Source organism: Mustelus asterias, chromosome 17 (assembly GCF_964213995.1).
Source record: "Mustelus asterias chromosome 17, sMusAst1.hap1.1, whole genome shotgun sequence".
In the NCBI taxonomy this organism is placed as follows: Eukaryota; Metazoa; Chordata; class Chondrichthyes; order Carcharhiniformes; family Triakidae; genus Mustelus; species Mustelus asterias.
In genome coordinates, this window is record NC_135817.1 from 6,220,236 (window position 1) to 6,242,171 (window position 21,936).

At 41.0% G+C, this 21,936-nt stretch overlaps 2 protein-coding genes across 2 annotated transcripts in view; one reads left to right on the forward strand and one right to left on the reverse strand.

The window, feature by feature from the left end:
- The window catches only part of rb1 (retinoblastoma 1), a 248,621-nt gene that overhangs the window by 88,943 nt on the left and 137,742 nt on the right, over positions 1–21,936 (reverse strand). The gene's annotated exons all lie outside the window — the stretch shown is intronic.
- On the forward strand, positions 11,136–13,231 carry LOC144506294 (lysophosphatidic acid receptor 6-like). Its single transcript, XM_078232214.1, has one exon. It carries the CDS (start codon positions 11,641–11,643, stop codon positions 12,664–12,666), a length of 1,026 nt encoding a protein of 341 aa, XP_078088340.1. The 5' UTR covers positions 11,136–11,640; the 3' UTR covers positions 12,667–13,231.

The following is a 21,936-nucleotide window of genomic DNA, read 5'->3' on the forward strand; positions in this document are numbered from 1 at the left end:
TCCCTGACAGTTTCTGTTCCCATCTTATGCCCCCTAATTCTTGCCTAATCGCATCATAATTACCTCTCCCCCAATTGTAAACCTTGCCCTGCCGTACGGCCCTATCCCTCTCCATTGCAATAACAAAAGACACCGAATTGTGGTCACTATCTCCAAAGTGCTCTCCCACAACCAAATCTAACACTTGGCCCGGTTCATTTCCCAGTACCAATGTGGCAGCGAGTTCCACAAATTCACCACCCTCTGCGAGAAGTAGTTCCTCCTCATCTCAGTTTTCAATCTACTGCCTCTCAACCTATACCTGCGACGTCTTGTTCGAGATTGCCCCATAACAGGAAACATTTGGTCCACATTTAATTTATCAATCCCTTGTAAAATTTCATATACCTCAATCAGATCCCCCTCATCCTTCTAAACTCCACTGAGTAGAAGCCCAAACTGTTTAATCTCTCCTCATATGTCAACCCTTTCATTCCCAGAATCAATCTGGTGAACCTCATCTGAACTGTCTCCAATGCCACCACATCATTCATCAAATAAGGAGACCAAAATTGGACACAATACTCCAGATGTGGTCTCACCAACATCCTATACAATTGCAACAGCACTGCTCTACTTTTATACTCCAGTCCCTTTGCAATTAATGCCAAGATCCCATTTGCCTTTTTTATTACATGCTATACCTGCATACCAACTTTCTGCGATTCATGAACATAGACACCCAGATCCCTCTGCCCAGACACATTGTGAATCTGCTTTCCATTTAGGCAATAATTTGCCTTTCTACTTTTTCTGCCAAAATGGATAACCTCACACTTATCTACATTAAACTCCACCTGCCAGATTTTGGCCCATTCTCCTAGCCTATCTATATCCGTCTGTAAAATCTTTATATCCTGTTCACTGCTTGCTTTCCCACCTATTTTAGTATCATCCACAAAATTTGCTATGTTACACTCTGTCCCTGCTTGCAGGTCATTTATATATGGGGGAGAACATACATTGACCATTTACTTGTGGAAGTCCACAAAACTATACAGATGCAGTTAAAAAATGTGATTTTTCTGCAACAGCACAGCAGTAGCCTAAGAATAGAACCAGCCTCTAGGACACAAGCCTTCTCAAACAACTTGCTCTCAATTACTTTGCCATGCACAACTAACCATGCTTTCTGCACACTGTACTAACAACTTGAAAATCTATCTGGAATTCTCCCATCCCGCCTGCCACTGGAATTTTAGCGGGTGGGTTGCAGACAATGTGAAACCCCATTGACAGTCGGGTGGGAATTTCCAGCTTTTAGACCAGCATGGCTAGAGAATTCCGCTCAAAATATCTGGGCATAATAATCAACAATCACAATATTATATACAAAGAATTAAAACTGCAAATTCTGCAAGATTAACACCTGGTAGCAGTAGCATGGATATTACACAATGTAAATGTAGCTAATAGAAGCATTAATAATAATATCTTACAGTACAGAAGAACATTCAGCCAAACAACATTTGGCCAAACAAATCTTTGCTGGCTCAATGATATTACAAATCTTTCCCAAGTCTCTTTCTTCCATTTCATCTTTTTAGGGACAATCGTTGCAATTTCACTAGTCTAGCCAATTGGGTTCTTTGCTCCTTTGGAGGATATAGGATTTGAATTCTACTGGTGATTTCTCAGACTCTATTGGACAGGAGAATTGGCAGATGACTCCAGTTCATCAGTCTGGTAGCCATTTGGATTTGTAAATGAATTCAGCATCTTTAGTGGTCAATGGCTGCTTTGACAAGAAGGAAGTTGCTTCTGTGTGGCAACAAATGCACTTTCCTTTATGATCTTGCTCTCAGATCTAAACTGCTCTCCTTGTTGGGGGTCTGGTAGGTTGCATGCTTTGTGATGTTCATGATAGTTCCACATCTGGCTGAAATAATACTCATCTTCTTTCTCCCTTACCTTGCACAAGTCATCATCTTGTACACGCAGCATGAGTGGGTATATAAGAGCAGGGAGTTGAGTTCTCAGTTTTCTTCCCATTAGTTCACATGGTGCTAATCATTTTGGAATGGAGTTGAACGATAGGTCAGAATTGCAAGATAGATATCACCCTTCTTCAGTGAAAACATTACTCCACCCATTCTTCTTTCAGTTTCACTGTTAGAACATAGAACATAACAGCGCAGTACAGGCCCTTCGGCCCTCGATGTTGCGCCGACCTGTGAAACCCATCTAAAGCCCCTCTAATCTACACTATTCCAATATCATCCATATGTTTATCCAATAACCATTTGAATGCTCTTAATGCTGATGAGTCCACTACTGCTGCAGGCAGGGCACTCCACGCCCTTACTACTCTCTGAGTAAAGAACTTACCTCTAACATCTGTCCTACACCTCTCACCCCTCAATTTAAAGTTATGTCCCCTCGTGTTAGCCATCACCATCCGAGGAAAAAGGCTCTCACTATCCACCCTATCTAATCCTCTGATCATCTTGTATGCCTCTATTAAGTCACCTCTTAACCGTCTTCTCTCTAACAAAAACAACCTCAAGTCTCTCAAGCTTTCCTCATACGATCTTCCCACCATACCAGGCAACATCCTGGTAAATCTCCTCTGCACCCTTTCCAATGCTTCCACATCCTTCCTATAATGCGGCGACCAGAACTGTATGCAATACTCCAAGTGCGGCCGCACCAGAGCTTTGTACAGCTGCAACATGACCTCATGGCTCCGAAACTCAATCCCTCTACCAATAAAAGCTAACACACCGTACGCCTTCTTAACAACCCTATCAACCTGGGTGCCAACTTTCAGGGATCTATGCACATGGACACCCAGATCCCTCTGTTCATCCACACTACCAAGTATCTTACCATTAGCCCAGTACTCTGTATTCCTGTTACTCCTTCCAAAGTGAATCACCTCACACTTTTCCGCATTAAACTCCATTTGCCACCTCTCAGCCCAGCTCTGCAGCTTATCTATGTCCCTCTGTAACCTGCCACTTCCCTCCGCACTGTCCACAACTCCACCGACTTTAGTGTCATCCGCAAATTTACTAACCCATCCTTCTACGCCCTCATCCAGGTCACTAATAAAAATGACAAACAGCAGTGGCCCCAAAACAGATCCTTACCGTACACCACTAGTAACTGAACTCCAGGATGAATATTTCCCATCAACCACCACCCTTTGTTTTCTTACAGCTAGCCAATTCCTGATCCAAACCACTAAATCACCCTCAATCCCATGTGTCTGTATTTTCTGCAAAAGCTTACCATGGGGAACCTTATCAAACGCTTTGCTGAAATCCATATACACCACATCAACCGCTTTACCCTCATCCACCTCTTTGGTCACCTTCTCAAAGAACTCAATAAGGTTTGTGAGGCACGACCTACCCTTCACAAAACCGTGCTGACTATCCCTAATCAAATTATTCCTTTCTAGGTGATTATAAATCCTATCTCTCATAATCCTTTCCAATACTTTGCCCACAACAGAAGTAAGGCTCACCGGTCTATAATTACCAGGGTTGTCCCTACTCTCCTTCTTGAACAAGGAGACAACATTTGCTCTCCTCCAGTCTTCTGGCACTGTTCCTGTAGACAATGACAACACAAAGATCAAAGCCAAAGGCTCTGCAATCTCCTCTCTAGCCTCCCAGAGAATCCTAGGATAAATCCCATCCGGCCCAGGGGACTTATCTATTTTTACCCTTTCCAGAATTGCTAACACCTCCTCATGAACCTCTATCCCGTCCAGTCCAACAGCCTGCATCTCAGTACTCCCCTCGACAACACTGTCCCTCTCCTGTGTGAATACCGATGAAAAATATTCATTTAGTGTCTCTCCTATCTCTTCAGACTCCACGCACAACTTCCCATGACTGTGCTTGACTGGCCCTAATCTTACCCTAGTCATTCTTTTACTCCTGACATACCTATAGAAAAGCTTTAGGGTTTTCCTTGATCCTACCTGCCAAAGACTTCTCATGTCCCCTCCTGGCTCTTCTTAACTCTTTCTTTAGGTCCTTCCTGGCTAACTTGTAACTCTCAAGTGCCCTAACTGAGCCTTCACGTCTCATCTTAACATAAGTCTCCTTCTTCCTCTTCACAAGAGATTCAACCTCCTTAGTAAACCACGGTTCCCTCACATGACTGCTTCCTCCCTGCCTGACAGGTACATATTTATCAAGAACGCGTAGTAGCTGTTCCTTGAACAATTTCCACATTACAATTGTGCCCATCCCTTGCAGTTTCCTTCCCCAACCTATGCCACCTAAATCTCACCTAATCGCATCATAATTTCCTTTCCCCCAGCTATAACTCTTGCCCTTTGGTATATACCTATCCCTTTCCATTGCTAAGGTAAACGTAATCGAATTGTGGTCACTGTCACCAAAGTGCTCACCTACCTCCAAAATCTAACACCTGGCCTGGTTCATTACCCAGTACCAAATCCAATGTGGCCTCGCCTCTTGTTGGTCTATCTACATACTGTGTCAGGAAGCCTTCCTGCACACATTGGACAAAAATGTTGGTTTGAGGGTATCTTGGTAAACTGGTAGGATGAACAAATCCATACCATGATGTGAAATCAGTATTCACTGGCAAACTGTGATCAGAGGTGCGCCGCCAGCGGGACCAGAAAATCCCACCATTCTGAACTACTGGAAAGTTCTGGTCCATGTCTCCTAGTATGTGACAACACTATGAGGTACAGAACACTACATGGGCGTTACTGGCTGGCCAGCATTTATTGTCCATCCCTAGTTGCCCTGGAGAAGGTGGTGGTGAGCTGCTTTTTGAAACACTGCAGTTCACATGCTGTGGGTTAACCCACAATGCCGTTAGGAATAATTGGAAATGCAGACAGATGTAACCACAAGTGTTAACCACAACAGTGAAACAAAATTGTTTTGAAAGCTGAAAGAACACCGCACCACTGAACAACGAAACAGATCAAACCTATACGCAAAAGAACATCCAGCACAGTAATGGCTTCATATAATATTAGATAAACACACTGGGAATGAAATTAGCACAAATTGAAGAACTTTGCTCCCAGCATTTTGTTTATAACAACAATCAAGACAGTAAGCAGATCTGAGGCAGAACCAGTGTTTGCCTTGAGGATAATGTATAAAGAAAACAGTTCCCCTTCAACTCTGTAAACTGGATTGGTAATGATGGGCATTCGAGGGTAGTTAGCTCGAGCTTTTAAAGTCTTTTAAACCAAAATACATTTTTAAGAAGTTACACGTCATTATGTAACATCAATTCAGAATTTTTTTTTACCTAACAGGGTTTGTTTAAATTGAATGTAAGAGACAAGCATCAATATGACGATTTCTATGGTTTACATTAAATCCGACACTCCCATCCTAGGCTCATAAAAAAAATTAAAGATTGCATCAAACTAAATTAAAGCTACCCTTTCCCATACAGATAGGAAATATACAGTAAATGGCAAAACCCTTAAGAGTATTGATAGGCAAAGGGTGAGGGGCGAGGTTTAAAGAAGATGTACGAGGCAGATTTTTTACACAGAGGGTGGTGGGTGCCTGGAACTCGCTGCCGGGGGAGGTACTGGAAGCGGATACGGTAGTGACTTTTAAGGGCGTCTTGACAAATATATGAATAGGATGGGAATAGAGGGATATGGTCCCTGGTAGGGTAGGGGGTTTTAGTTAAGTCGGGCAGCATGGTCGGTGCAGGCTTGGAAGGCCAAAGGGCCTGTTCCTGTGCTGTAATTTTCTTTGTTCTTTTAGATTAAATCAAAACGTGTTTATTAAAAGGATGTCAGAGTAAAAATTCAGTATCTCTTCATTGAGCGTTCTTCAGCAGAATGCCTCATGGATGATGACAGAAATCAGCCATGTACTTTAGCAGAAAGTTGAGGAATATTTTAAATGGGTGGTCATATATAACTGCTCCTCAACAGTTTCTAATGTCCTGCCTGTCATTATTTCCAACATCTTAAAAGTTCATTTAAGTCAAGGGCAATTTGGGATGGGCAACTAATGTTCGCGTATCCTGTGACACGCACATTCCTTGAAAGATAAATAAAAATTATTTAAGCTAACTCCTTTCAATGGGAAGTTTATAGCCACTCCCACAATTCTGTGTAAAGGCTAAAAGGGCATATGGTTTATGGATGTTTGGAATTTTCTTACTATGTGTTGGGACTACTTACACTTTTTCAGGAGAAACAATGTTTATAAACACACATTCCAGATAAGACAAATGCAATGAACAGTCCAAACCAGGCTGATTTTAAATACACATTATGGTGCAAATCAACTCTGAGGCTGGTTATAAACACACATTATATGGTACAAATCAAGTCTAGATAATATCACAAAGAAGCTTAAGGCTTCATTGTTCTAAATAATAAAAGGGAAAAAAGGTATTTTGTTTAAAAATGTTTTCTATGGAGTAGCTGTCTACATTCAAGTCCACAACAGTCTTTTCAATTATCCATCTGTAGGAGATTTGAGGAAACATGTTTTTCACTTTCTTAGGACACCCCAAAGTGCTGTCATGCCAATTAGAATTTTGAACTGTAGTTTTTGTTGTTTCCATAGATAAACATGGCCACTACTTTGTGCATAGCATGTTACCAAAAGCAGAAAGAATCTAAATGCTAAATTTAGGTGGAGCTGTTCAGGGGTGAGTTTCAGCAAAATAATAATTACAGCAAAACGTATACTACACAAAAAAAAACTGAACATAGAAAGTACACATTGTACTGAACAAAAGTGACCAACTGGTGCAATTTCACAGAGCTCATAATGTGGTGTGCCACATAAGGAATACAAAAAAATGTTGTGACAGCTTCAAGTCTGAAGCATTTTATTTGTGTTCAAACTGAAATGTATTTTTATTAATGTGACTTGATGTTGAATGCTATTACATTGTGAAATCACACATACGGAAGTTGGGTTGACAGCACAGGTTTCCTGCAGGTGCTTCGGTTTCTTCCCACAGTCCAAAGATGTGCAGATTAGGTTGATTGACCATGCTAAAGGGGGATTAGCAGGGTAAATGTTTGGGTTACGGGAATAGGGCCTGGGTGGGACTGTGGTCGGTACAGGCTCAATGGGCCAAATAGCCTCCTCCTGTACTGTAGGGATTCTATGAACGTATTGGTTAACCATCTACAGATCAGCTAAAAGCAAAATTTGCAATACACTATGGGCTGGGCACAGATTTATCATAAGGTTGGTGTTCTGCATTGCAATTTTTTTTAGCATAAGAAAAAGGTGCTTCTAAAATCTAGGCAAAGAGCAACATACTGCAAATACTGGAAAGCTGAAATAAAGCAGAAAATGCTGGCAATATGCAGCAGGTTTGACAGCATCTGTGGCAATAGGAAGAAAATTAATGTTTCAAGTAGATGAGATCAATCTGAAACATTCATTTTGTTTCTCACTCCACAAATGCTGCCTTGACCTGCTGAGCAAAAAGTTAGGACTTTGTAAACTGGTTATCACAGTAAATAGAAATTCATAATCATTTATAAGAATGGGTTGGGAGAGTCTTGACAACAAGTTAGCCTTCTTCTCTATTCTCCCACTTCACACATGGAATGGTGCATGGCCTGAGAAAAACCTGTTCTGGGAGCGACTCTTCATTCTTTGGGGGAAGGCATATGGCAGAAAATGGTACTGTCCCTGTGATTTTCCCATTAATGCCCTTATTTAAATTTTATGAATGCCCACTTCCTTCCATGGCCCCTCACCCCCATCATTCATCTTTGTGCCACCATCCACTCTGCCATCCATTGCCCACTCCACTGTCTGTCTCAATGCTGGGCCTTCGCCCACTGCTGCGCCTTCACCCACTGCTGCTTCGCTCTCAAATGCACTGGCCCCTGCTTTGCACTTTTAATGCTTTACTTTGGCACTTTTTCCACCTTGTCAATCAGAGGCTGGCTTCTCAATGCATTTCATAGAATCACTACAGTACAGAAGGAGACCATTCAGTCCACTGAATCTGCACTGACTCTCTGACAGAGTATCTTATCCAAGTCCTCTCCCCTGCCCTATCCCCATAACCCCACACATTTACCATGGCTAATCCATCTAACCTACACATTTTGAGACACTAAAGGGGAAATTTAGGATGGCCAATCCACCTAACCTGCACAGCTTTGGACTGTGGGAGGAAACCAGAGCACCCGGACAAAACCCACACTGATATAGGGAGAATGTGCAAGCTCCACACAGTTACCCAAGGCTGGAATTGAACCCGAGTTCCAGGTGCTATGAGGCAGCTACGCTAACCACTGTGCTGCCCATTTTCTGGTGTCATTTGAAACCAAGATGAACTTCAAGTGTGAAAACCACCTACTTCCACCTCTTTAGCTTTGCCGATCTCTGACCCTGCCTCAGCTAAATGGCAGCTGAAATATTCATCCATGCTTTCGCTACCTCTAAACAATGTTGTCATGTTCCACTGTCCACAAACCTGAACACATCCAAAAGTCTGTAGCCAGCACTGAGCCCCGTTCATGCATTACCTCAAGATTCACTGAAGTCAGTTGATTCATGGTCCACCACAATTTTAAAATTCCTATCTTTATTTTCAAATCTCTCCATAGCCTCATCTCTCTCGATCCTTCTTTCTCCTCCAAGCCTACAGCACTTCCAAGAACTATATGCTTCAACAATTCCAGCCTCTTTGCATTCTACCACTGTCCAAGTTGCCTTTAGCTACCAAGGTTTCAAGCTCTCCAAAAATCTCTCCACTGCTCTCTGCTTCTTGAAACCTACCTCTCACTTGTCTTGATATTTCCTTACATGGTGTAGTGTCAAGAAGCTTCTGTGGAGTGGCCTGGGATGTTTTCCTAACTGAAGGTTATTATATAAATGCAATTTGATGTTGATCCTGTTGTATTATGTAATATAGGTTATACTTTTATCTTACAAATCATATTTTTAGTACTGAGTATTATAGTTGAACATAAAAGATCTCATCCCCTGAATCCTGGCCAATATTTATCCCTCATCAATATTGCAAAAAACAGATTATCTGGTCACTAACACATTGTGGTGTCAGTACTGCTGAAAAATACATTTTGTTGAAGCATTTCATACTGTATATTGCAAACACTCATGAACTGGCCTAAGGCCTTCATTTTTTGCCCTGAAAGGTCTACCTCAGATAATCCTGGAAGGACAACGTATTTCAAAATATGAGCAACAAGTGAAGTCAGCTGTTTCATGCTGCTAATATGCAAAAATAATGCCGTCAAGCCAAAAAGACATTCTGCCTATCATACCAATAAGTAATATGGTATGTGAATTTCAATGCCAGTGTGATGTTAGGTATGTTGGCTGTACGTCCCAACGACTGACAGATCGTACAAACAGCACATCCATGCCGCTGTTCGCAAGACTATACCCAATCCTTGCAAAACCCAAAACAGTGTCCAATATTGGATGCAATTCTACAATTGGACAATATTTAAATAATCCACAGTATGCTAAAATTTATGCTGACAACCAATTCAAGATTGTCAGTCAGGCTCACAGTGTGGAACACTTGCGTGTGTACAAGAAGCTACATATATTAATACACAGGGCCCTATTCTTTGCAGACAGAAACAACATGTGCACACATTGCACCTGTTTCAGCTAAACAAAATAAGTGATAGCTGTTTGCTGGTTAATTTTTTTTAGGGCAATGCCTTTACCAGATTCAAGTTGCCTGGTTTAAATTTTTCAAACAATGCTCGGCAGTGAGCTGTTGCTCACCACTAACTGGTGCATTCTCCATGACAATCCCTCTCCACTTGCCAACCAATCAGCAATCTCTTCACATACTGTATAAAGTTGTTTTTTACCCTGACATTGGTATTGCTGTGATTGTCCTGAGTGCAAGATGAAAAGCTTTGACAAAATGTCATTTTTCAGCAATACTCAAGTTCTGTACCACCAAATCACTATTCACATTGCTGTTTAAGGGCGTTTTGCAAGCACAAATTAGCTGCTGCTCTCCGACCATACATGTGAGTAAACTTTAAAATATGCTTCATAGGCTATAAAGCACTTTGAGACATCCACTAGTTGAATCATAGAATCCATGTAGTGCAGAAGGAAGCCATTTGGCTCATCGAGCATGCACCGACAACAATCCCACCCAGGCCCTATCCCTGTAATCCCACGTATTTACCCTGCTAATCCCCCTGACACTAAGGGACAATTTAACATGGCCAACTCACCTAACCTGCATATCTTTGGACTGTGGGAGGAAACCGGAGCACCATGAGGAAACCCATGCAGATACGGGGAGAATGTGCAAACTCCACACAGACAGTGACCCAAGCCGGGAATCGAATCCTGGTCCCTGGCGCTGTGAGGCAGCAGTGCTAACCACTGTGCCACCGTGCTGCCCATTAGTTGTGGAAATGTGAGTCTTCCTTTTCTTTACATACTTCCAAGTGTGATATGTTTGTGATCACATATTTTGCACTTGATAAAATATTAAACCTCACAAAACACATTTGTACACTGAAATGAGAGGAAAATGAAATTCAAATTGTATAGAATAAATGTATATATTTCTCAATCAGATATGAAAACATGAAACATGGTAAAGCTATTCATGGTTTCCAGCCTAATCCAATTTAAACATTTTTAGAAATATTGCAGCTTCAGGTACAAAACATTATTAAAATGTAATCTAAATATAAAGCAACAGAGTAGAAGTGTGCACAAGAGAATGGGATTACATATGTGTATGTCCTTCAAGAGTAACAATTACAAAAACTTTAAATTAAAAATAGGAACAGGCAGTTGTACATTCGGGATATATTCTTACTTGAAAGCAGTGCACGTACAAATGCAGGCTGCTCATACGCGAATTGAGACGATCACATCAAATCTTACTACTTGGTGGAAAAATTCTTCAGCACTTAAATAATTGTCGGATTAGGAATCATGTGTTAAGCAATTACTAGCCCTGAAGGTATTTTTACCAAACAAAATGGGCTGAACCCATTCTTCTTTGTCCAATTCCAACCATCTTCCTATGACATCATCTTATTTGCATGCTTAATACTTTCTGTTCAACCAATGATATTTGCATCTGGGAGGAAACCCAGCGAAGAACGATTGCACAAGGTTGAGACACGTTATCCGAATTCAGATATTTCGTGTGAGCATTGTGGGGAGTTGAAAAGACTGTTTAACAGCCAGCAGAAGTGTGATAAGGACCTTTATTCCGTACTGAGGAACCTGGAATATGATTCTTAGCAGCGGCTAATATTTTTACAAGATACTGAGCAACGATCTTAACGTACGTATTAAGGAACTTTGAAAGACAAGATTTATCTTTGTTCTACATGAGCAGAATCCTGTTATCAAGAAAGGGATCGTGCAATCGCAAACCCGGGTCAGTTACAGCAATGTTCTTGTACCATCAGTTTTAAAACCCGGACTATCTCGTTTTGTAAAATGACGAAGTCAATGTTGAATGAATAGCCGAGTGTCCACTCTCCATAATAAAGATCCAGCAAGACAAGCCGTTTTACACCACTTATTTGTCAAGATGAAACTCCACCGTAAACCTAACCCAGGGACAAAATCTTCACGGTGATCCAAAAGGATCGTAACTTAAGTAGGACTAGAGCTCACCATGACATCCTCGAACACTACGTGTATTCCTGACGACTCCTTTAAGTACACACTATACGCCAGCGTATACAGCATGGTATTTATCGTCGGCCTCGTATCAAACTGTGTAGCCTTGTACGTTTTGAGGTGTTCCTTAAAACTTAGAAACGAAACGATAACTTACATGACCAACCTTGCCGTATCAGATTTGTTGTTTGTCTTCACGCTGCCCTTTCGAATTTTCTATTATGTGACCAGAGACTGGCCCTTTGGGGATTTGCTGTGCAAGATTTCGGGGACACTGTTTCTCACCAACATGTATGGGAGTATCCTCTTCCTGACCTGCATCAGCGTGGATCGATTCCTGGCCATCGTCCACCCTTTTAGATCAAGAATGCTTAGAACGAGAAAACATGCCATCATTGTGTGTGTGGCCGTGTGGCTGACGGTGCTCACCGGAAGTGTGCCGGCAACCTTCTTACGAACCACCAATGGCACAGCTAATCAGACCAAAACCTGCTTCGAAAATTTCTCCAGCCACATCTGGAAAAATTTCCTGTCAAAGATAGTCATATTTATCGAGATTGTGGGCTTCTTTATACCTCTGCTGCTGAACCTCTTCTGTTTTTCAATGGTGCTAAAAACTTTAAAGCAGCCCATTACCCTTTCCCGCAGCAAGTTCAACAAGAAGAAAATCCTCCGCATGATTGTGGTCCACTTCCTCACTTTCATCTGCTGCTTTGTACCCTACAATGTAACGCTGGTAATGTACTCACTGGTGAGGACTGGGGCGGTGTGGAACTGTTCTGTGGTGACTACAGTTAAAACAATGTACCCCATCACTTTGTGCTTTGCCGTCTCCAACTGCTGCTTTGACCCAATTGTTTATTACTTCACTTCAGAAACCTTTCAGAATTCCATCAAGAGAAAGTCTAAGTCACTGAGACTTGACTCGGACTTTTCCGAGGCTTTGCACACTGCCAGCTTCCTCACTAATAACCTGCGGCCACTGAAATCCAAAATGCTCGATTCAGAGTCGACTGTTTAAAATCTCTGCGGCTATTTTTGTTACTACCTGAACTTTGAGACCAATTATAAATGTCGAGATCTTGTCAGCATATGTTTTAATTATTATGCAAACGCACGATAAAGTTTCTCGTGTACTTGAAATCCTGAGCAGTAATTAATGCCCGTCAGTGGGGTGTAGATAATGGTTCTGAGTATAGTAAAGGATTGAAAACTAATGTCCTCTGTAGCTATATCAGGGAAATAATGGGAGGGGCTGGGGAGCAGGCAAGAGCTAAAGTTCATTTTTCATTCATATAGCTACCCACTTAAAGTATTCTTTAATTTTCCCATTCCACCCAAATTTCATTTAATGCAGTGAAGAGCTGGTGATTATGAACAGTCGTTATCAATGTAACAGATTCGTCAGAGGTACGATGCAGATCAAGAGCCACACACGCTTTTGATCCAACACACTGCTTCTACTATGGGGGCTTATTTTTAAAAACTTTCTTTAAATAAAAATATACATTAAATGGTTAGAAAGAACATCTATATTTTTAAACATTTGTATTTACGAAATAAATCTAACATTCCGAAATTCTGAATGTGTGTATCTGTGGACATTTATAATGAAATAAGGGCACTGTAACAATTAACTTAATGATGAGACAAAGTATGAACAATAGGAATTTAAATGTAGAAGAGGTCATAGCAATATCATTCTGTAAATGACTAATAAGGCTAGAAAAGTCAGAGCTTGCTTGATATATCTTGTGGTGAGTAATGTACATCCTTATTTTCTTCTCTGAAACATCTATTCTGGCAGATGCTTCTACACAGGTCAAAATTAAATTTCAATTAGAAAAATTGTGCAAGTCAAAGCATATCTTTTGTTAATTTATACCTAAAATTTGTAAGGATTTTCCCAAATCAACTGACCCATCAGCGACAATGCAAACAGCTAACACACTTCCCCAGGCAGATGGATAGCAGCCTGAGAAAATAGCAATTGTAGCACTCTCTTCTACCCCAAGTAATAAAACCAACTACATTATGCATATTTACCTTCAGACAGGAGATTAAATTTATTTTGGAAAGTGGAGTTATTCATACAGACACCAGCACGATACTAACCATGAAATAAACACTTTAAGAGCACTACTAAAACTGAATGGGGAATTCTGCAGAGGAGACAATGTTGTCACTTTCATGATCTACAGATCAATGCGTTGTTACAATTCCAATTTGTTTTCACGCAAATAAGATTAATCTGATGAAGTAATTTAAGCAAAAAAAGTGTTTTGCTAAATCTTAACGTATGGCCCGAAAGAATTTAACTGAATTATATATTTAGAAACAACTGCCATGTTACTTTACAAGAAACAACTTTTAAAAAAAATCTGAAATTATAGTTTGCCTGGAAAAAGACTTTAAAGAAGGAGACTTTTAGGGAAGGAATTCAAGAGTTCAGGGCCTAGATGGCTGAAGACATAACTGTCAATGTTGGAAGCAAAAGGAGAAGGGTCAGAATTGAAAGAACGCAGTGTTCAAAGAGTTGTAGGACAGGGGAAGTTGCAAAAGGGAGGAAAAGGGACCTGGATAATTTGTAGACCAAAAGCCAACATGGATTAGCAAGTACAGGATTGATAGGAGAGCAGGTTAAGATTTGGATAAACTGAAGTTTACAGAAGGTGAAGGATTAAATGCCAACTAGAAGACCATTTTGGTAGTTGGTGAATTGAGGCAGGAGCAATGACAATGATGTTCCAGAGCTGCAAGGAGACAGCCTTTGTGATGGAATAAATATTGAGTCAGAAGGTCAGCTCAGATTCAAGTGAAAGAACCATCAAGATAGACAAAGCATATGGTAGGCAAAGCTAGATGCACCATTGTACACAATACACTTAGCTTTCATTACAATAGCAGACTCCCTGGCACACAATGTACATTTTGCAAAAATAATGGTTTTAGCTTGGTGGTGTACTCCCACAAAGACCAGCACACAATCTCAAGAGTGACAATGTAGTAATATCTACACTTTATTTCCAAAAACCTTTTGAAAATGTATTTTCCTCTTGCCAACCTCAATGACATTGTGGTAATATCTACACTTTCACTTTCCAAAATAATTTTGGAAATGTATTTTCCTATTAGCAATGCGAGAGAAGTAGTCCATGAGGAAAGTATGACAAGCACATTCAGGACCAGGAATACTGATACTTTAAAGGTATAGGGACACGAGTACGCCATTCAGCCTCTCAAGCTATACCCTATACCTTCTCCATTCAGTTAGATCATGTCTGACCTGTACCTTAACTCCATCTATCTGGAGTACTCGCTCTGGTTCTGTCGTCCTTAATATCTTTGTCCATTAAAAATCTATCAATCTCAGATTCAATTTTTCAAGTTGACCTAGCCTTAACAACTGGTTTGGATGGGGATGGGTGGGGGAAGGAGTTAAATATTTTTGAGAAGAAATACTTACTGACATTACCCATGAATGGCCAAGCTAGCTTAAGTTTTAAGCTTATTCACTCTTGCATTGGACAGTTCCACCAAAGGAAATGGTTTCTGTTCAGAGCTCACTTAAATTATTTTATTGTCTTAAAACACTTCAGTTAGAACAGGGACTTTCAACCAAGGGTTTATGACTCCCCAAGCATCCATGAGAAGGTTTCAAGGTGACTGCCAAAAATAATTACAAATTCTCATCTGTAAATAGCAAGTCCTATCTAAATCGCCTGCGATTTTCTCTCTCCTTCCCTACAGGAGGTGCCTTTTTAAAAACATGGCCAACAGCTATAATACTCTGTGTGATCTTTCTTTAAAGAAATCAGACATACCCCCAGAAAATCTGTTGAATTGTTTGATACTCAAGTCTTTCCCCATCCACCCATTCCCCATACCATATTTACTCTTCCCTATAAATTTATCAAAATCCATTCACTTATGCTCCTTTCTAAACGTGCTTTGAACACTTGCCTATTTTATCCATCACTTTCTTTGGGAGGGAAACAAACACTTTCCCATCCTCCATTTATTCATTCAACTTCCTGCCGACCATTTCCACACTTTCAATTAATGTTCAGCCATCTTTGATTGCAGGTTTCATCATTTTATTAGGACTAATAAAACAAAAAAAAGTCAATGTTAATGTTCTCAGAATTTACCTTTGTCAGAATAAAAGATCAACACTGGGGCCAAGCTGAACAAACATCCACTTTATCTGTTAATTGATTCTTGTTCTTATTTCCTCAAAGTCCAGCGTTCATAATTTTTTTCAATTAAGATTAAGCAGCCGGCCCCTTTTGTTTCCTTGCTCTCTGGGTTTTCCCTTACATTACTGCCTGAGTAATTAACACAAACAAGTTTCATGGAGTTTGTATTTGCATTGAGATGCGTCCATTAAGTAATCAATTTCACACACAATATATGGATGAGAATAAAGACAAGGTGTATCAATTAGTACAAACAATGCCAGTTCTGGTGTAAAAGCTCCTCTCTTGTGCATGTTTTCTCATAATCTTAGTAACATAAATCAAAGCTAATTTGTTGCAACGTCTAACGAAATTAATATTTGCCAAACATCCTATTATATGAGGTGCCTCCATTGGCAGTGTTGTGCAATATATATATATATATATATATATATATATAGGTATGTAAAGCAAATATATAGGCCTCCATAGACAAATTGTTGGAAAGATGCACTAACCCATTGTCATACTAACACAGAAGGCTGACAATATTGGTTGGAAGAGTAAAATAAAATCAACCTGGATTCTCACTCCTGATTGCCATTTATTGATGTCTGTTAGAAAGGGCCTGTGTGCAAGCACACATGAAGCAGGATCATATTTACTCATGCATGACCATGAAACCACTATCGATTTTTGTAAAAACTGTTACATACTAAAGTGGTCAGCTCACTTTAACAACAAAGATAAAAGAATGAAAAGGTTGCCATACAGTGGGTTACTTAACCAGTTCGTGGAGCTTCATTAGATAGGTGCTGCTTGTAGTCCAGGATGGAAAAGAGGGAAAATCTCCTAAAAGCTTCTGACGATGTCACTACGTAATCATATGACACACTACATAACATCCCTCCCCATTTTTTCCAGTAATACCACAACTAACATTAACTCTTACTATGAACAATAATTATTTTACCAAATATCATATATTACAGTTTTTTATATATATTATATATATATATATATATCAATCAGTACAAGAGTCTTTTAGTTGGACATCGGTTCCGCTTGGGCAGAATCTGTCATTCAGGAATCTTTGCTTTCACACACTCTGTATTCTGTTCACTACTTGGCTCAGGCACATCTGATAAAGTTGGTTTTTCTTCAGCTTCTACAAACGCTGTTGGTTCAACTGATCTAGAATCTGAATTCAACTTGATCGTGATCATTGGTTCAGGAATTTCCAAACCTTAAGTGTCAGATGTTGGCCTTTCAGATATCGACTCTGCAAATTCTCTTTTTGAAGTGAGAATTTGACCTGTGTGCCTCCTCCAAACTCTCTTGTCATTGGTTTGCACCGTATAAGAAATAGATCTTTGCGAATATTGTGGCAGATACCCATTTCTCACTTGACTAGTTTCTTGCTAAAATTCTTTCTCCTTGATCAAAACTTCTTTGCTTCGATGTCTGTTCACAGTGAATAACTCGGTTTTGCTGTTGTCGCTCTACTATGGTCGAAGTGTCAGGTGGTAAGAGCAAATCAAATTTGGTTTTCAACTTCCTCTTTAAAAAAAAAAATTGTTGGTAGCATGAGCCGTGTTTTTGTCGGACGTGAGAAAGTTGTTTACTCTTTTAGCTAACAGCCTTTCATCTTTTGATGCTTTAGTGGCATTCTTCAATGACTGTACCAACCTCTCTGCCAATTCATTGACGGAAGCATGATAAGGTGCAGTTTTGATATGCTGTATGCCATGGTTTCTAAGTTAGTCCATAAATTCCCTCCTTGTGAGCAGAGTTCCATTATCACTAATTGCTCCAGATGAACAAACCATGCAAATACTTTGTCGAATTGTTTGATTATCTTTTCAGTAGTCATCAACATCATTGTCATGATTTTGGGTCATTTGGAATGTGCATCCATTAGAATAAGAAACACATATCCCTCAATTGGTCCGATGGAGTCAATATGAACCCTCTGCCACGTTTGTCTCATGGGTGAAGTGGTTGAAGAGGTGTGGAGTATTTTCTATCCTAGCTCAAGACTGACACCGTCCTACTCTTTCTTCAATCCGAGTGTCTAGACCAGGCCACCAGAAATAACTCCTTGCAAGTTCTTTCATACATACAACTCCTGGATCTCCTTTGTGAAGTTGATCCAGTATATGAGTCAGCAAGCATGGAGGAATGATGATTCTAATCCACCGTAGCAGTACTCCGTTTTGTACCATTAATTCAAGCTCCCTTGGCTTGAATTCCAGATTCCTCCTCTGTTTATCCAATGGTATTCTTTTCAAGATTATGTCCATGAACTTTCCCCTCACAGGATCTGACCTCATGTGTCTTTGCACTTGAGGCACTGTAATAGGTACAATATCCACCTGGCAGAAGTATAAGGTGTTCACATAGTTCTCCTGTGATTGGCTTATTCCCGAATTGGTAGATGAGATACAGCATTGCCGTTTACATGTTGCTCAGGTTTTATGTATTTAATCTCGTAATTATGCACTGATAAAATGAGTGACCATCTCTGTAAATGACTCGCCGCTAGGAATGGTATTCCATTCTATGGGCCAAAGATTGTTGTTAAAAGCCTGTGGTCTGTTAACAAGGTAAATTGTCTTCCATACAGATCATGATGTGGAAATACCGGCGTTGGACTCGGGTGGGCAAATAACCTGTTGGACTTTAATCTGGTGTTGTAAGAAGTCTCACAACATCAGATTAAAGTCCAACAGGGTATTTGGTAGCACAAGCTTTCAGAGCACTGCTCCAAAAGCTTGTATTACCAAATAACCCGTTGGACTTTAACCTGGTATTGTGATACAGATCATGGAATCCCAACGGTGTAGAAAGAGACCGTATGGCCCATCGAGTCTGCACCGACTGTTCAACAGAGGCCCACCCCCTGCCCTATCCCTGTAACCCCACACGTTTGCCCCCCTAATTCCCCTAACCTACAAAGAGTAACTTGGCATGACCAATCCACCTAACCTGCACATCTTTGGACATTGGAAGGAAACCGGAGCACAAGGAGGAAACCCACGCAGACACGGAGAGAATGTGCAAACTCCACACAGTCAACCAAGGCTGGAACCCACATGAGGCAACAGTGCTAATCACCGTGCCACTGTGCTGCCCTAATTACTGAGGCACCGTGTTGACCTGGTGAAGCCACAACACAGGACTACTTGCTTACCGAAAAATCATAGTAGCATATGATAGACAGAACTAAGTGATCCCACAAGCAATGGATCAGATCTCAACTCTGCAAACCTGCCATAACTGGTTGCAAATAGTGGAGGACGGGTGGGTGAGCCATCCCAAGGTCCTTAGCATCAAAGGTGGCAGTCCTCAAACAATTTGATTCATACCATGTGATATTAAGAGATGGCTGAAGGCACTGGATGCTGCAAAGGCTATGGCCTTGACAACATTCCAACAATAGCACTGAAAACTAGCTGCACCCTTAGCCAAGCTGTTCCAGTACAGGTACAGCAGTGGCATCTACCCAACAACGTGGAAAACTGCCCAGGCATGTCTTAACTACAAAAAGCAGCTCAAATTCAATCCGATAAATTACAGCTCTGTCAGGCCACTCTCGATCATCAGCAAAATGATGGAAGATGTCACTGACAGTGCTATCACCCGGCAATTACTCAGTAAAATCTATTCACTCACATTAAGTTTGGTTTCCACCAAGGCCACTCAGCTCCTGACCTCATTACAACATTAGCAAGCTGGGACACTTTTCAAGTGCAATGATGTGTTCCATGTCCACCCAAACAGATAGGGCTGCAGTTTAACATTTCATCTAAAGAAAATAATGACAATGACACCTGTGACAGTTAAATCCCATTCTTTCCATAGAGGTTTCAATCCACAACCTTGAAACACAAGATCAGAGCACCAACAATTGAGCCAAGCTGATATTTCATATTCAGTATCGTAACATGTGCATCTAGATCAATAGCTTTTAGCTTTTCCAGGTTGTAGTGGACATGTTGTATACATCAAAGAGGTATCAAATCTTTCTACAATTTACCATTGTTTCAATGGTGCTGATTCCAACTTCCAGGATAAATGGGAGTGAGTTGACAACCAAGGATTGGGTTACAAATCTGAGGTTGTTCTGCAATTGAAATAAGCTACTGGATATTCATCTCAGAGAAACGTTATCATATATGGTTCTGATCTTTTAGTAATGGAAGAACAAATATGAAACAGCATTAGACCATGCAGGCCCAGGTGCGACAGTCATCAATTCTGCACAAATCCTAGCATTCAGGGACCAGTGTCGACAAAAGTATGCTCGCAATGCAGTACTGAAACGGCATTCATAATTTATGTTATTATACTGTATAGCAATTTTATAATCTGTCCAGCAAGTATGGAATTTGTTAATTAGATGACTGCAGTAAGCAGACGTGGCAGCAATCTTTACTATCAGCAGCAGACGGAGGGCAAACTAAGAAAAATAAAATAAACAATTCAAGCAGAAACATTAGATTTTCAATTCATAGAGTGGAATCATAGCACAAAAGGAGACCATTCAATTCTATCTGTGTAGGTCCTTTGAAAGAGTTATCCTAATCAGTTTACTACCATCCCCCATAATTCTGCAGATTTTTTCCTTTTAAATTATTTATGCAAATCCCTTTCGAAAGTTAGGACTGAATGTGTTTCCACCATCTTTTCAGAGAATGCATTCCAGATCATAACTCACTGCACACGATGTTTAATGTCTCCACTGGCTCTTTTGCCAAATTGCCAAGAATTTGTCAATTCTTATTGGTGAAATTCAGGTACTCAAGCTGAGAAAGAAAACCAGGTCTCTGTATCCAATTAAACTCACCAAGATTGAAAGCTCAATTCAGAGGATGTTAGTGGGGAGTAAATTACTAGGGTTAGATGGCTTTACTTCAGAGTTCCATAAGAAAGTCCTACCAAATGTTCCACAGGACCAGGCTGAGGAGAAGGCAGTTGGTTTGTTCACTACATTTATTTAATTTATTTTAAGTTAAATTTGTGTAAAAAATCGGAGGTTTTTTTTAAAACAGGAAGTGGGCCCAGCAGGAGTCTGGGAAGGTTTTTGGAGGGTTTAAAAGTAGGCCACACTTTTGAGCGGGCAGCGTCGTTAGTGGGCAGCAGAGTGAGCAGGAGGCAGAGTGAAAGCTGTAGGGCTTTGGCTCACAGGGCTTGGGCGAGCAGGGGTGAGTTAATTCATTTTTTGCTGTTTCTACCTGGTACTGGCAAGGTATCTAGAGGGGATGGGTGTGAAGGCAGTGCAATGTTCCTCTTGCACTATGTTCGAGGTGAGGGACGACGTCAGTGTCCCTGCTGATTATACCTGTGAGAAGTGCATCCATCTGCAGCTCCTCCAAAACCGTGTAAGGGAACTGGAGCTGGAGTTGGAGGAACTTAGGATCATTAGGGATGCAGAGATGGCCATAGACAGAAGCTTCAGGGATACAGTTACTCCGTGGAATGAAAATAGATGGGTGACGGTGAGAGGGGCTGGGAAGAAGCAGTCGGTGCAGGGATCCCCTGTGGTCGTTCCCCTTAGCAATAAGTATTCCGCTTTGGATACGGTTGAGGGGGACGACATACCAGTGGTGAGCCGCAGTGAGAGGATCTCCGGCACTGAGTCCGTCCCTGTGGCTCAGGAGGGTAAGGAGGAGAGCGGGAGGGCAATAGTTATTGGGGACTCGTTAGTTAGAGGGATAGATAGGAGGTTCTGTGGCAGCAAAAGAGACTCGAGGATGGTTTGTTGCCTACCGGATGCCAGGGTCCGTGACGTCTCGGACCGTGTTTTCCGGATTCTTAAGGGGGAGGGGAAACAGTCACAAGTCGTGGTACACATTGGTACCAACGACATAGGTAAGAGAAGGGACGGGGATTTAAAACAGGAATTTCGGGAGCTCGGCTGGAAGCTGAGAGCAAAGACAAAACATGTGGTCATCTCTGGTACGCTACCGGTGCCACGTGATAGCGAGTTGAGGAACAGGGAGAGAGTGCACTTAAACATGTGGTTGCAGGGATGGTGCAGGAGGGAGGGTTTCAGATACGTGGATAATTGGAACACGTTCTGGGGAAGGTGGGACCTCTACAAACAGGAT